The following is a 17,411-nucleotide window of genomic DNA, read 5'->3' as shown; positions in this document are numbered from 1 at the left end:
GTGATACATAAGAAATTGTTTTGCTAAGAGCTTGGTTTTTGGGACATGAAATATTGCATCATGATATATAACAAGGATTTTTTTGGAGTATCATCACACCGTGTATAATATGGATAGTGTTTTTACAAAACTAAGGAATGGTAAACTTCCATATAAACTGGACTTCTAACTAAATGAACACATAGAACCATAAGCTTCCCCAGGACAGGAGCTGGCACTGGGCATTGGCAGTGCAGAGAGAGCATCCTGGTAGACACTGATGGAATTACAGTGTCTGGAAGAGTGCTAGCCAGGGAGAGACTTAACATGGGGGTGACAGGTGTAGGGGCAGGATGCAGACGAGATTCCGGGGCTCCTGTTCCTTTAAGGCTCCCTGCTCGGTTTTAATGAGTAATAGTGGATCCAGAGTTAACTGCAAAAAGCTTAGGTGTACTTTGCCCTCTGTGGCCTGAATTGCAGCTGCTCAGCAGATGGGAATTACCCACACTCTGACGTTTGCCATGAATAATGGACTTAGCAAGAAATGAGTTCCTCAATCTTATCATGCTATTTAGCTGGCTGGAAGAAACAATTTTTATTTGATTTTTATAAAACTGAAATATGTATGGACGTGGGACAGCACGGTGGGTGGAACTGAGTTCTGCTCTGCATCCATAGATAGAATGGATGTCAAATATTAGCTGTAATAAGAGTACTCGCTTGTTTTAGTTATGATATACAGCATAATTAAGTGGATAGCCGATCCCTTTCTTAGAGACCAAAAAACCCTGTCTCACTCTTTAAGTGATTCTCACAGTTCAGACCCACTAACGGCAAACTAGAGATGCTGTCGTACCCTGTGACCCAACACAAACCCCAAAGACTACCACACGATAAAAAGTAAACTTCAGAGGAAAACACAACCCAACGTAGCCAAAGGCATGTGTGGCTATGGGCAAGCTTCCCGAATTTGTGTTACTTCTGTCCCTTGGAGACTTTCTGAAAAATGTTCAGGCTCCAAATCAGGCAGCCACCGAATTGCATTGTGACAGCAGCACTAGAAACAACATTCCGCTGTGCATGTCGCCGTGTTTAAGAGCAGAAACCTAAAGCATTTGAAAGAGTCTCTTCAAAGAGATGAAAAATTGAGGCAGAATAAAAATGCTAACTTGCTCTCTTAATCCATTTAGCTCCCCGCCCCCACAGACTTGGTTCATAAAGTTAAATTTTAGCAATGAGATTAATAATTTCATGTCAGATTTAAAAAACTGGATTCAAAACTTCATGTTTTTATAGAATAACTATGAATTAAACATGTGAAGATAATTCATTTGCTGGGAACTAAGGTTGTAACTTTTTATTTTATGTTTTATGGTTCTGTATATATACTTTCCAAACTCTATATAATAAGCGCATGTACATTCATAATGTTCATAATTTTACTTCATAAAGACATAATATAAACTTCTGTATATTTTTGGAAAAGTGGAACCAGGAAATACGAGGACAATAGAAAAGAATAAGTAGACCCTTATCATTAAGCCACTTGCCAAGACAAACTACCATTCTGTATTACTGACATCTGCCAGCAGTAGCGGAATTCTCTTAACCCTCTTTATGCTTCATTGTTGTCAACTTTAATCCCGGAATTAACACTGCAAACTTCTGTAGCCCCTCTTCATAAGCGGTCAACTTCCAGTAGCTTTTTGTTTTTCTTTGGCCTCATCTCCTGGCTCAAACGATGAGGAAAGAAGACTGCCTTTCAACCTTTGCGTAGAGACCTTCCTCAGCCAGCAAAGTAGGTTATTCACATTTCCATTGCAAAGGAAGGCATTGGGTTCCACAGTTTGAAACGTGAGAAGCGGGGAGAAGAGGGCTATCTTGATTGAAGTAAAAATGCAAGTCCTAAGTGATGATAGGGGAGTTCCAAATTTGTCTAACTCTCCCGACTTCCTTTGAAGGGGCTGCCCTTTTAGGATCAGGAAGCGTTTCCGACATTTCTAGCGACTCTGCTAAAATATCATTAATTATTGCTCGTGGTGGGGATGATAGTGTCTGTGATTTGCCGGCCTTGTTCTTCCAAGCAGTTCTATCCTAAGACTCTAACTCCCTCTTCAGCGCTAACAAAGGGTAATAAAAAGGACCCGGGAATTTCATGAAACCCATTAGTAATCTAATCAACAAGTTAATATATCCAGACTTGTCTCACCTCTACCACATAACCACCCTCTGGCTGCTTTTGGTCATTTTGTGACTTTCGTATTTTCTGGGGCATTCATCTTTCCAAGATGACCCCTGTAAAAAGTGGCCCTGGAGGCTTTAGTTGATAGAAGCGATAGTTTCTCTCAAGTCCTCAAGTCCTAGAACTCAGGTAAGAGCAAAAGGATTAAAGGTTAAGGAATAATTTCACAGTATTAAAAAGAAATTTGAAGTGATGGCTAGTCAGCAGATACAAAACAAAGGAAAGCACCCAAAATGTTTTCTTGATTATGAGAACGCCACCATGTAAGAGAAGAGCTTTAGCTACTCAGAACAACATCACTAGATGTTGATAGGACATGGAAGAGAAGATAAAAAGGGAGAGGCAAAGAAGGATTGTATCATTTACTACAATGCTAGTGCCTCTGAAGAAAACAGGAATGTGCTCCAGATCTGGTACCCGATTTTTAAGAGAATCCCCTAATAAGGGTAAATATCAGTTTGATAGTTTACAAACTAGCATGCTTTCCAACAACCTCATGAAGGGAGACACTTATCTACTTCCTTTTCCTCTATGGTTTGGTTTCTAAAGACTTTTATGAAAAAGGTTTTTTAAAAGAAATTCACAACCTACTAGTCCAGTTGGCGGCTGCAATGAGCTGCTTCCATATCAGACCATGGTTTCTGTTATCACATGCAGCTGACTTCCTAGGGGCAGCCCAAGCAGTTTGTGGAAAGGAAAGAAAGAAGGAGGGAAGCCTATGCAATGTAAGTTCTTTCTCCGGCCTGAAACGCAGAGAAGTACGGTTTCTGGAGCACAGCCTAAGACTATTTACAAACCAGTACCGATTTTTATATTTCTGTTCTAATCTGAAGTAGGGACTTGAAACTACCTCCACTTTGATGAAATAGTCTGTTTCCTGTTGTAGCTGATTGTTTTGGACAGAACAGATAAAGAAACATTTAGTGCCCAGGAAAATATTGTTTGAAAGCTACAGAAAAATTGTGTGCTCTAGTGTATTTGGAGGACATAAAACACAACGGTACATGTTTATGTTAGAGAGGGGGTTCTGAAACCGGAGCTGGTAGAATTACCTGAAGGGCTTGTTGAAACACAGATTGTGAGTGGCACCCCCAAAATCTCTTCTTAAGTCTGGGGTGGGTCCTGTGAATCTGCATTTCTAACATGTTCCCAGGTGATTCTGATGCTGCTAGTCCAGCGACCACACTTTGAGATCCAGTCTTTTAGGTCTTAAGGTGCTGAGATGAAGGTGATATTATTCTTTTATGGGAAGGGGAATCTTTCTACTGGCAGATTACAGGTTGAAATAAGTGGTCATTTCAATTAAAACTAAAATAGTTACATACAACCGGCCTACTAACACTTCTGCTCCTCCTCCTTCTATTACTGAAGTAAGGGGCTGGAGAACACTGTCCCGTCATATTCCTTGGCAGGAGGTTTATTCTAGTTTCCTATTGCTGCTGTAAAAAATTATTACAAACTCAGGGCTTCAAACGGCACAAATTATCTTACAGTTCTGTAGGTCAGAATGCAGGTCTCACTGGCTATAATCAAGGTGTCAGCAGGACTGTATTTCTTCTAAAAGCTCTAGGGGAGAATACATTTCTTTGCTTTCTCCAGTTTCCAGAGCCTGCCCACATTCCCAGGCTTCTGGCTCCCTTTGCCATCTTCAAAGCCAGCAACAGCGATAGAGTCATTCTCTATAGCATCACTCTGACACTGACTCTTTTCACATAGCTCTCCTCCCCTCCTACATTTAAGGACCCTTGTAATTACATTGGACCCATCTGGATAATCTCCCTATTTTAAAGGTCAGCTGATTCACAACCTTAATTCCATCTGCAACCTTAATTCCCTTTTGCCATGTAATGTAACATATTCATTGGTTCAGGGGATTAGGATGTAGACATCTTCGGGAGGCCATTATTCTGCCTATCACAGGATTTAAGAGTGACTGTTTCTATCCAAATATTGTCTGAATACCTGGGAGACATCTTGTCAGAAATCAGAATCTGTATTTTAACTAAGACCCCCAGGAAATTTGTATGTACATTAAAGTAGAGCGCTGATGAAGATAACTATCTTGCCTCTAGATATAAAAGAGTATTTAAGGCTAACACATATCAAGTCAAAATGCTAAGGTCCTGATTTAGTTCTCTGAGGTTGGCTGCTCCCATACTCATTTATAATCAACAAAAATTTAATGAGGGATTACTATGTAACAGACAATGTAATAGATGCTGGGGGTACTGTAATGTATACAACCAGTGAGAGCCTGCAGTGATGGGACTGACTTTCTGGAGGAAAAGGACACAAGAAAACAAAAGGGCAAATAAAGAAATGTGCTAATTTTACATACAGATAGGTGCTGTGAGAACAATAAAACAGGATCATGTGAGCAGTGAACTGAAGAGGACATTTTAGAAAGGGTCATCAGGAGGCCTGAAATGTTAAACTGAAACCGCCACAATGGGAAGGAGCCAGCCATATGAAGAGTCAAGGAGATTGTCCCAACCAAGAGATGCAAATGCCACATCCTGGTAAGCTCGGCATGTTTGAAGGGGAGACGGAAGGGAAGAGTGGTTCAAGATGAGGTTCTAAAGGTCCTCCAGGCCAGATCACATTGGGCCTTACAGATTCCTATGGCAGAGAATCTGCAAGAGGAACCTTCGAAGGGTTCAAGCAGGATGCTGTGACTTGCATTGTAAAGGGACATCCTGACTGCTGGGAGAGAATGGACAGTAGGGACAGGGAATGGAAGCAGACAGCCCAGTTAGGAGGCTGCTGCAGGCGTCCAGGCAAGAGATAACGGCGGCCTGGACTAGATGGTGAGAAGTGGTTGGATTTGGGAGGTGGAGTTGATTGGACTTGCTGTTGGGCTGGGTATAAAGATGAGGGAATGAAGCAATTAGGTTGGTATCCAGCTTATATTGGGATCTTGCTTCTCATTTTCCCATGAGTTAAACTTTCACTTCAGGTTTTTTTTTTAATACAAGCCTTACAGATTTTTTTTTTTTTAAGCCGGTTGGAAAGTAAACACAGGTGTGCCAAGCAACACCAGTCATTATTAGAGCAGATGCAGGCTGGCTGTAAAATAACACCCTTTGTGTATGAACAGCTGGGGCCTTTTGTGCTTGTTGAGGATGAATACCTTGACTTCACAGTCTGATGCCCCTTGTTCCCTGGGGATGGTGAAATGATCTATCTATTCTATTAATGAAGTCTTTCAGTTATTTTACTGACATGTCTTCAGCCTTTTGAATCAATGGGATTGTTACTAGAGTGTCTGAAACACAACAGGTGGTCAGTGATCCTCAGGGCTGTCTGCATGAACATGAGCCAATGACAGGAGCTTTCCCGACACACACAGGCTCACACCTCGCTCTTCTGTAATGCTGCCATGACTCTGACCACTGATCCTCCTTACAGTTGAAAAAATATATTAAGCAACCTCCTTGTTTCTCTTCTGGGTATCCTCCATCTATTCTCTACACTCTATACAGAGTATATAGAACATATCTAATCATATCATCTGCTTTGCTTAACATCCTTAAATGTTTTCCCATTGCTCTTGGGATAAAAACTACAAATCCTTATCATAGCAGATAAAGTCCTGCTTGGTCTCTCTTCCTCTTTAGCATCCTTCCAAGGGATGCGTTTCCCTGTGTCCTGCGCCTAATCCACACTGGGTCCCTTTCACTTGCTGGAACTCTGTGCTCCCTCTGACCATAAGGATTTCAGGCAGACTTCCTGTGTCAGGAATGCTCTCCCACTCACTCCCTTAAACTCATTAGCTCCCTCCTCATTCAGAACTCTGGAGGGCCCCTGCTTAGGCTAGGTCCTTATTCTCTCATAAAACTGGGTTCCCTTCCTTCTGAACACTCACCTCAGTTTGTTACCAGGCCTGTAGACCTGTGATCCTCAAAGTGCCATTCCCAGACCAGGAGCTTCTGCACCACTTGGGAACTTGTGAGATGTGCAAATCCTCACACCAGCCCAGGCCTCCTGAATCAGCCACTCCGGGCATGGGGCCCAGCAAGCTTTGGTTTAACAAGCCTCCAGTGATCCTGATGAAGGCACGGGTCGGAGATCTGCAGCTTCAGGTTCCTCTTGTCTGTTTTAGCTCAAAATCCCATTCCCCAGGTTCTAGGACAGCTTTTGGCTTATGGTATGCTCTCAGTAATTATTTGTTTAGGGAATAAAATATAGAAAACTGAATCCTGACCTATTTTTAGAGGGGAAACAAATCTTTCACGAGTAGAGCTAACACATCCAGAAATTCAAGTAAATTCCATTGGTTAACATGTTTCTAGAGTCTTTGAATTTTGATTTTATCAGACTTTTTATTGAAATATTTTCAGTGTATCTTGGACCAACAGATGACCTTATTGCTTTTAACAGACTGAAGTGATAAAATAGGTAAAAGTGGAGTAAATAAATTTTATTGGGAATAACAGTCATATTGAGAAGCTTGATGACTGTTGACAATACATGCTTATTGAAAAATATCTGATATAAAGAAAGCTTAATAAATTAACTTTTCACATATCTGGGGGGATATTATTGACCTTTTGGTGACATAGTAGCAAATATGATATCCAATTTCTCATAATGAAAGTTTATGTTATTTTTACTAGGTCATCAAATAGTGGGAATTTTAAAATAAATTAAAAAAAAATCCCCACATTGGAAAAAAATTTCTCATTTTTATAGGAGGTGGTTCTAAACGTGTCTCAAACTTTTTGCCTCTGGCTTATTTTAAAATCCTGACTCCTTATCCAAACATGTCAGAGAGGGCTCTCTTGTCCTTTATTAAATACAAGAGTCCAACAGTCTTCAAGAGAGTGGCGGCTTCTCTCTGTAAACCCATCTGCAGGGCACACAGAGGCACACAGTGTCTGCTCCAGTTCCTTTGATCAAGAGAAAACCCTGACCGTGGGACCTGGGCAAACGTTGTCCTCTGGCTCTTCCAGCCAGGTAAGAGCAGCCTGCGGGACACTGGCTCTTTGTGTTGAATTTGTGCTCAGAGGTGCAGGTGACTGGCGCCTTTGTTTTAGCAAAAGGTGCCAGTCAACAGGCTTGGAAAAAGAAACTGTTTGGAATAATGCACTTCTGCTAAAATTTATTACATCATGCTAATTAAAGTTATCTACTAAGGACAGGAATGCACACGTGCTCCGTGGGCTGCTGTTGGAAGAGCTGCAGCCTGCAAGGGTTTGTATTAGATTCCTAAGGAGAAAAAAAGTCTAACAGGTTCTGAGAGTGAAATCAGATCTGCATTCTAAAACTGGATTTGAACCTTTTGCAAATACGAGGTTGGCATTAAAGCACCCTGATTTCAGCCTACAACCCGAAATGAAAGCACTTTGAAAACAACTATATGGAATCATTAAAACTCAGCTCACTAGAATATTTACCATGCGAAGCAACAGAGCAGTGATGACCCCAGGCAATGAAACAGAAACTGGAATCTCAGTCCTTTGAGCATGAAGCTAACTTAGGCCAACACCTTTCACCCAGGGAAGTTTCTAAACTCAGAGAATTCTCATCAAGTAGTAAGACATAAATGTTATATTGCTTACTGCGCTATTAATATCAACGCCTCTTATTTTGTTGATCATATGTAGTTTCATGAGATTTGCTGACTTTAAGGCTATTATGTAGGAAACGATTAATACATTCCAGCTGAGCAACAGCAGTGCTGTTCAACCTAACTAGTCACAAACTGCTTCGTGATTTTGGCCAACTCCAAGTGTCATCTGATGTCCCTTAGTATTTTTCCAATTGACTCCTGTTTTAAGTAAGTTTTTATTTGTCCTGAGTGATAATGTTTGTGAAATTAAAGATTTAATTTGCTGGTTATATTTTCCTAATACTTTCTGTAAGTGTTCAAATACAAACAATCATTTATGTTTCATCTAAAATCCTCTTAGGTACCAAAGTCGCCTAGGTACCCCACCTTGGGAAACAGGATGCAAAAGATGCTTAGGTCTTACCCTTACAGGCTTTACATTTTACCTCAGGAAACCAAATATCTGTGTATGAAACAATAAAGACAGGCCAGGAGGCCTTAAGCTGTCGGTGGGAAGGAAAACTCATCAAACTTTTTTAGAAAGTTAATCTGTAGCAGTAACATTAAATTTATTTGTATGCTTTGATCCAGTAACTCCACTTCTGTGAACTGGCCCTCGTGTATTAAAAAAATGGGAGCCATCTTGAAGATCAAAATTAAGGGAATGATTATATTATCACATTTCTATATCATTGAATGCTACAAGGTCATTAAAATCATCTTTAAGAAAATTTTTTAATGGTGTGGGGAAATATCTGTAATATAATGTCAGGTGTGTAAAACAGGATACAGTATGATCTCAACTACGTAAAACAGAATCCTGAGAAGATGGAGAATATGACAAAATTAAACAGTGTATTTTTTTCTTAGTGAGATTATGGATAATTTTTATTCTTTCAATCTACATGTTTATTTTCTCAGCTTTTATACTTATATAACTACATACATTATAAATTTATAAATATAACAATTTATCAAAATAATCATACTTTCATAATTAGGAAATAAATATTTTAAAAGAGCAAACACCCAAGTAATTAACAGGCTAATTATAATCTTACTGCAGTTCAGGGAGGATTTCATGGGAAAAGAGAGGCGCTGAGACTGGGAAACTATAACATGGTACAAAGGAAACAAAAGTTGACCTGGTAACTACCAGGATATGGAATAAGTGTCTATTTCAGTGAAAATTCTTGATTTTCATACTGTGGTTACACAGACCAACAAAAGAAAGGAATGCGGTGATCCAGGATGAGAAGTTACCATTGGCTGGTCATGGCTACAAATGAGATCGACATAAATCAATCCAGAACAGACCTAGGAGCTCCAGGAAGGTGGCAGAAAGCTGCTCTAGAGAAACTGAGGCTTCAAGAACCAGGAGGAACCTGGAGAATAAAGAGAAACACATGCGTACAAATAGCGGGGATTGGTAAGACTAAGAATTCTTAAGAGCAGACAAGAGTTAGGGAGGGCATGGGGGCTTCTCTATGGCATCTGTCTTGAGGTTTTGTCAGGAAAGAGAGGTCCTCGTTCATGGAGATGCCAGTGAGTGCAGACAGGGGACTGTGGATTGCTAGTTGGGTTACCTGGTTCCTGTTTAGAGTGTAATCTGATCCTAAGGGTTTACGTCTAAAGGTTTGAGTGAGAAAGGCCATGTACTGGTCGGGGGTGGGGAGACAGGAATCATGATTTCACGAACTGAACTGAGTCACGCAGAGTGGAATAATAGGAAAATATGTACATGTGATCATACATTCTTCTCTTATGTTGTGTACTTTTTATTCTTGGAATTTCCCTCCCAGTGTGGTCAATTTGTCTTCCTAGTTGGTTAAACTTACACTGCACAGAAGGCAGATCGGCAAAAAGGAACACTCGTGTAAACCCAGGCTACTGTCTTTGGAAACACCTCTCTTCCTTTCCATAATTTCCTTTGGGAGGAGGCAAATGTGGTAGGGGGGCCTTCCCGCTACTGTCCTGGGCTCTCACGCTGTCCTTCACCTCCTGAGCCTTCTTCTCGTGAGCCTCTTAACCTTTTACTCACAACCTCTCCCATGTTCTCCATCATCTAGCTACCTTGAACCTCATTGCCTGCGTCTGTGGCAGATCACTCACATCCTTCTCTCACCTTTGTCTTCACCTTTTTCCTCTTCCTAAACTGTCATCTTTCAGGTTCTCTGAACAATGCCCATCCTATCACTGTGTCCATCTCTTACCCCTCTCTTTCTATCCTTTTTACCTTTTGCTTTATGTAGATGTTACCTTCTCTGACCTTCATTGTCTGTCATCTGTACTTAATATTTTTAAAAATGAATTTCTCCGTCTTTCCTTTCAATTTCCCGTCTCCTCAACTCCCCTCTTCTCCTTGTATCTCCATTAGTGCTTCAGGTACCTTGACATCCCAAAGTGGTGTCTTATACCCAGTATATTACCTGCTCTTCCTCTGTTCCTCCACCTTCATTCTGCCCACTTTTCACCCAAGGTACTTCTGCCTCGCCTTCTTGTTTCCTGCTTTTCCCTCTTCAATTCACTCTTTTCTAACCTTGGATCTTGAATCTTCTCCATTTACACTTATTTCCTTGGTGATCTTAATCAACCTCATAGGTAACACATCCAGGACTGAACTCCCAATCTTCTTCCCCAAACCTGCTCCTCCTGTAATCTTTATAATATCAGGAAGTGTTAACTCCATTCTTCTAGACCAAAATCCTTGGAATCATCCTTGATTATTCTCTTTCTCTCACACCCCAGTTCTAATCCTTCAGGAAATCCTATTGTCCCTTCCTTCAAAATATATCCAGAATCTGACCATTTTTTTTTCCTACCCACACTGCTGCCACCTTGGTCCAAGCTACCATCATTTCCACCCTGGACTATTAGCTTCTTGATTGTTTCTCTGCTTTCACTCTTGTCCCCTCTTCAGTCTGCTCTTAATGCAGCTGCCAGACTGATCTTGTCACTCACGTACTCAATATCCTTCAACGATTTCTCATCTTATAAGTTGAAGTCTCATAATGGCCTATGAGACCCTACATATGCTGGCCCCATTATGTCTCTGACCTTACCTCCTCCTATTGTCCTTCCCTCTTCACTTCCCCACACTGGCTTCCTCCATCCTTACAGGCATGCACCTGCCTCAGGGCTATGAACTTGCTGTCCCTTTTGCCTGGAATGCTCCCAAACAGATACCTGCACATCTTGATAGCTCACCTCCTTCAGGTTTTTCCCCTAATGCTACCTCCTCACTGGGGCCTTCCCTGGCTATCTCATATGAAATCATAACCGCCCTGCTCTCCATCCCCAGCTTTCATTATTCCCTTTCAGCTTTATTTTTATTCTTCATACATTTCAGCACCTGATAGTACATATTGTTACTCATGTATCTTACATATTGTCTGTATCTCCTTTTAGGAGGCAACCCCATGAGGGTGAGGATTTTGTTTGGTACATTGCTGAATGTTCAGGGTTCACAAGAGTACCTGTCCACAGGGAGCAATTAATAAATATCTGAGGAATGAATAAGTGAATCCTCTATCTTTTTCTTCATCTCATCTTCCCACCTCTTATATTTCATGCTTCACCTCCAGCTGTGGCTTTAATTCCATTTTTGACCATGTTTGTTCCTTCTTCTTTCCTATTGCCCAATCCTGTATCATTTAGATCTGCTTCTCTCTATCATTTATTTGGCTTTGTTTCTCTTCCCTGTAAGACATGGGTCAAGTTCCAATGTCGCTTGCCTTTTTTCTTAACATTTCATCTTTCCCCTTCTCAGCTTCGGCGCTAGCTCAGCCAGGTTCAGTTCTCATCTTTACTTTTATAGTTTTCAATTTCTGCTCTATTATTCCCAAACCAACATGAGATGCTATTTGCTGTGTATAAGAAAACACCTGTGGATGTTGGCCATAGAGCAAAACCTAACATTAAAAAAGAAACAATAAAAATGAAGTGTGTCCTGAGGAGCAAGGGAGGGAGGGAGAGGAGAGGACAGGCAAGGCTGTTTTGGGACCCTGGGCTAATTCTTTGGATATATTATTTATGAGGAGGCTTAGAGCTTTACTTAATGCTGCTCCTGAGAATTACTGAAACTATTAAAACAGAAATTTAGCTTTTAGTGAAATTAGACCACAACTTATGAAATATGAGTGATTATTCCATGAAAGCCTATGGTTTATCTGTCTTTAGGAACATATTTATTCAACTTCTTATTTAATGTCTCAGCTGGTGATTCATATTACTAATCTTGTGAATCATATACAATGTTTAGAATAACACAGTGCTAGGATATAATCCACAAACGACTGGTGAGTAGAATTACATATAATACAGGTATGTAGTTACCTGGTAATGAATGTCCTCTCATTGACGAAGATCCAAGAAGAGCCCTGGTGAGGCATCATAGCCATCTTTCCCCCCTTTTTGAGATCATCTGAGGATATCCTAAAATATTAGAATAATATTAATGGTATGTTCCTGTGATTTATTCATAAATTGGTTTCTGACTTACACAGCAATTTGTTGTTGTGTCCCTAGTGTGCAAATGTATTTGGGGGAGTTTTAAAGTAGTGCTTCATGGGTGGGCACGAGGCTTGGGTTGGGGATGGAAGGAAAGAGAAGGACTTTTTTTTACCATGTTCCAGCTACGGATCTTACACTCTGTGTGAGAGCCATTTTATGGACATTGTCTCATGTAATCCTCAGACCAGCAATGTCGGGGGGTTATTACCTCTATTTCAAACACTTAGTAAGCAGTGGGACAGAGCATTAGAAGCAAGGTCCAAATGTCTTCAAGGCCTGTACGTTTTTCTCTTCACCAACATTGGTTTTGCAGTTTGGAAATGGTTATACAGATTAAAATTTTTTGATTTTCTATAAATCGGTCCATTCTAAGATTCTTTTCAAAGAATTTTTCTATGTCTAAGGGAATTCATATTGAGGATAAATGAGATGTTCTCCAAAATCTTCAATTATAAGAAAAGAAGCTTAGGGTTCATAGTTTTAACTACAACTCACTTCCAGTGAGTTTCTAAATGGCACCCTCTAAACCTCCTTTTCATGATTGTTCACAAGATAATTTGTTTTGAAGACAAGAAATAATGTGTTCTCTCTGTCCCCCTCTCCCCCCAGCTTTGAAAGTTTTAAGATGTTTAGATGTTTTCCTCTGTTCTTATTACTTAACATGTGCTTTTGATAAAAATCTATTTTATTTGTCTTGATATGTTTCCCTTTTTAAATTGAAAATTATATTCTTCACGTAATTTAGGGAAAATAAGTGGTAAAGGAAAAGAAACATATAATTTAATTTTGACAATTTCCAAAGAAAGATGATAAAGGTGGCATAAGAAGAAATACTAGATGAGCCAGAAATATGTAACTTGACATATGGTCTTCCTCTTGGTAATCATTTTGAGAGACTGACAACTGTGGGATAGAGAGAAAGAGCAAGAGAAAGGCAGACCGGGGTGGAGCGATATTTCCAAGAAAGCACAATATAAGCCACCATGTTGGCCCATGATAATTGCTAATGATTTGCAAATGTGCAGTGAAATCTTGGATCAAAGCTGTGTTGATAATCACTTTATAGCTGATGGCTGTGTCAGCTGCGTTCTGGTAATGAATGTATCCAGTATGTCTTAAGTTGGCATAACTCCTACAAGGAATCCTATTCCTGAAGTTGTAGTTTTTGATTTGGAATACCCCCTAAGGAATTTTTCATTTTTCAATTTATCCACAGTTCTGATACTATCAGGTTTCAGTGGTTTAACAGTGGTTCCATCTCTCTATAAGTGCAGAGATGCGTGTGGGGTGGTTGAGGGTGCCATTTTCTGGTGCAGAGCTTACTTTTTATTGAGAAATACAAAAAGGAAAAAAGAGAAGCTGCACGAGGAGTTCTGCCTGGCTGAATAATGTTTCTGAAGGCTTGCTAGTTTTTCATTTTATAGTAAAGTTTCCAGAAATTTATGAAAAAATAATTTAGATGTCTTGGTGTTATTACATTTTAAGTAATATCCAAATACTTGTGAAAAAAAATTCAGTCAGTTTTAAACTTCTGCTTACTTAGCAGCTCAGTGTTATTTTCTTTAAGAAGATATGAAATTCCAAAAGCCTTCTAGATCCCAAAAGAGGCATTTTACAATTACTGAAGTTTTTTTGGCAACATGGGAATACAAGATAGGTAAAGAAAAGAAATCTTGGGGCCGGCCTGGTGGGGCAGCAGTTAAGTGCGCACGTTCCGCCTTGGCGGCCTGGGGTTTACCAGTTCGGATCCTCAGTGCGGACATGGCAATGCTTGGCAAGCCATGCTGTGGTAGGCATCCCACATATAAAGTTGAGGAAGATGGGCACGGATGTTAGCTCAGGGCCAGTCGTCCTCAGCTAAAAGAGGAGGATTGGCAGCAGTTAGCTCAGGGCTAGTCTTCCTCAAAAAAAACAAACAAAAAAAAGAAATCTTAGGGCAATGTTTGGAGGAGTGAACAAAAGAAGAAAATGCACTATGTAAACTGAAAAACAACAGAATCAGTGGCCAAGGCAAGTAAGGTTTGGCCAATTTGGTAAGTCTGTTTTTATAGTATTTCTAGATAGAATTCTCTCCTGTATGATTGTGTGCAAGGGAACATATTTCTTCTATTACAGGCACTCAATCCAAACTGGCTAAACCCTGTCCCAGTTCCGCAAACACAATTTTAAGTTTCCAGGCAGCTAAACTCAAGCTTGGACTCGCAGGGTTGATTAAGTGTGACGTACACCCTTCAAGTCTCCTCTAGGCCCTGGAAGCTGTGGTCAGTCCTGAATAATATCCTCCTTTATGTCTTCATATAAATGGCATTAGGGTGTGACCAGAGATTTTAAGTATAATATTTTCTAGTCACTCCAGTTTGCAGAAATTGAATATTTAATTATCATTGCTTCAGGCCTATAGAATCATAGAGCATCTAGCCAGAACAAAAAGGTAGGCTGGAGAGAAGAATTCAGTTTTTCATTAAAAAAAAGAAGGAGGGATTTCCTCCTTCTCCTTCTGAGTCAGGTTGGGGTAAGGTGTGTGGAAGACATTTCAGGTCCTCATTTTCCAGGAGAATATTAGTCCAAACCAAAAAAAACAAAAACCAAATAAAAAGAAAAGAAAGTTATTCTCACAAAATCCCTGATGGGTATATTCCCTTCTATCACATTGTTAGTTTGAAATTACATACTCTATTTGAAAGCTATGAGCACATCTCACCGGCCATATTGTTACAGTCTCTAAGCTGAATGCTTGATTACTTTTCTTTTATGCTTTTACCATTCTGATCCTCACAGCGTCTCCTAGTTCACAGCCCTTCCCGGGATCTCATTTTTAGCGAATACAGCCAAGTCCCTTAACCTGACATGCAGGCTTTCTGCAATTCCACCCAAACCTACCTTTCCAAACTCAAAATTGAAGCTTTCTTTAACATCAGGCCTTCTAGTCTAATGGAATACACAGGAGGGCCCTCGTCACCACAGGTCCAGATCTCTGCTTCCTTCTAGTTCCTGCTCAAGTGGGACCTCATCAAGTCTCCCCTAAGCCCATTAACTACACTGCTGTGATGTCATTTTCTGCTTTCCGCTTTGTATTGTCATTATTGATTTATGCCTTATTTCCTTTTCTACTCCTATCCTCTTGCTCAAAGAATGGCACTCCTCTAGTTCGGAATGTCATCCTCTTTGATAGCACACTCTTGGGAGGGGGCTCTCAGGGAGGACTCCTGTTGGAAAGGACAGCAGCTAAGCAAACCAGGCAAATTAACTCTGTAGGTCAGAAGCTACACGGGCATTTTAGGCTCCGTTGGGACTGAGACACAGCGTGCTCCATGAGCCCAGCAAATCCCAGTGACTCATTCCCAGATTTGGTCTGTGCTGTTTGGTTACACAGCCCTTGCTCTTGCTTCTAAAACCTGAGTTTTGCCCCTAGATTTTGTCATTCTAATCACCCACAAAAAGGGTTACTGATGCACCCTAGTGAGATTCCCCCAGTGGTCACCTTCCTGCCCAAACGCAGCCTTCTCCCTCCTGGATCCAGATTATTTACCACCTAGTCATTTAATTTACCCCTCCTTGTACCTCTCCTCCCACATTCCGACGGTCTATATCTTGCCAAACTGTTCGTTTTCTCTCTCATTTTCTCTGCCTTTTAGCAGCATTTGACGAGGTTGATTGTTCTTTCATTTTTTTTTATTAAGGTTATGAAAGTTAACATCCTTGTGAAATTACAGTTGTACATCATTATATCATTATTAGTCATGTTGTAGGTACACCACTTCACCCCTAGTGCCCTCCCCCTACCCCCCTTTCCCCTGGCAACCACCGATCAGTTCTCTTTGTCCATATGTTAACTACCACCTGTGAGTGGAGTCGTACAGAGTTCGTCTTTCTCTGTCTGGCTTATTTCGCTCAACATAATACCCTCAAGGTCTATCCATGTTGTTGTGAATGGGATGACTTTGTCCTTTTTTGTGGCTGAGTAGTATTCCATTGTATATATATACACCACATCTTCTTTATCCAATCATCAGTTGTTGGGCACTTAGGTTGGTTCCATGACTTGGCTATTGTGAATAATGCTGTGATGAACATAGGGGTGCATGGAACTTTTGGAATTGCTGATTTCAGGTTCTTAGGATAGATACCCAGTAGTGGGATGGCTGGGTCATAAGGTATTTCTATTCCTAACTTTTTGAGGAATCTCCATACTGTTTTCCATAGTGGCTGCACCAGTTTGCATTCCCACCAACAGTGTATGAGGGTTCCCTTTTCTCCACAGCCTCTCCAACATTTGTCACTCTTGGTTTTGGATATTTTTGCCATTCTAACAGGTGTAAGGTGATATCTTAGTGTAGTTTTGATCTGCATTTCCCTGATGATTAGTGATGATGAGCATCTTTTCATGTGTCTATTGGCCATCTGTATATCTTCTTTGGAGAAATGTCTGTTCATGTCCTCTGCCCATTTTGTAATTGGGTTGTTAGATTTTTTATTGTTGAGTTGTGTGAGTTCTTTGTATATTATGGAGATTAACCCTTTGTTGGATAAATAACTTGTGAATATTTTTTCCCAATTAGTGGGCTGTTTTTTCTGTTTCAATCCTGTTTTCCCTTGCCTTGAAGAAGCTCTTTAGTCTGATGAAGTCCCATTTGTTTATTCTTTCTATTGTTTCCCTCATGTGAGGGGTTATGGTGTTTGAAAAGATTCTTTTGAAGCTGATGTCAAAGAGTGTACTGCCGATATTCTCTTCTAGAAGACTTATTGTTTCAGGCCTAATCTTTAGGTCTTTGATCCCTTTGAGTTTATTTTAGTAAATGGTGAAAAAGAATGGTTGATTTTCATTTTTTTACATGTGGCTGTCCAGTTTTCCCAGCACCATTTGTTGAAGAGACTTTCTTTCCTCCATTATAGGCCCTCAGCTCCTTTGTCAAAGATTAGCTGTCTATAGATGTGTGGTTTTATTTCTGGGCTTTCAATTCTGTTCCATTGATCTGTGCATCTGTTTTTGTACCAGTACTATGCTGTTTTGATTACTGTAGCTTTGTAGTATGTTTTGAAGTCAGGGATTGTGATGCCTCCAGCTTTGTTCTTCTTTCTCAGGATTGCTTTAGCAATTCGGGGTCTTTTGTTGCCCCATATGAATTT

The 17,411-nt window shown here is 40.4% G+C and overlaps 1 protein-coding gene across 13 annotated transcripts in view; it reads right to left on the bottom strand.

Moving 5' to 3' along the window:
- RASSF6 (Ras association domain family member 6) overlaps nt 1–17,411 on the bottom strand; it is a 71,676-nt gene that overhangs the window by 28,919 nt on the left and 25,346 nt on the right. For 10 of the 13 annotated variants that reach the window (XR_011437090.1, XR_011437092.1, XM_023637976.2 and 7 more), the window contains exon 2: nt 12,108–12,206. The exons of the other annotated variants lie outside the window; for them this stretch is intronic. Coding sequence is in view for 5 of the 10 variants with exons in the window: in XM_023637976.2 (XP_023493744.1) it covers nt 12,108–12,172 (65 nt within the window). In the remaining 5 variants the exon portion in view is untranslated. The remainder of the gene's footprint in view (nt 1–12,107; nt 12,207–17,411) is intronic. 13 annotated transcript variants of the gene reach the window in all.

Source organism: Equus caballus, chromosome 3, assembly GCF_041296265.1.
Source record: "Equus caballus isolate H_3958 breed thoroughbred chromosome 3, TB-T2T, whole genome shotgun sequence".
In the NCBI taxonomy this organism is placed as follows: Eukaryota; Metazoa; Chordata; class Mammalia; order Perissodactyla; family Equidae; genus Equus; species Equus caballus.
The sequence above is the reverse complement of the archived record's forward strand: the minus strand, read 5'-3'. Positions and strand labels throughout refer to the sequence as shown.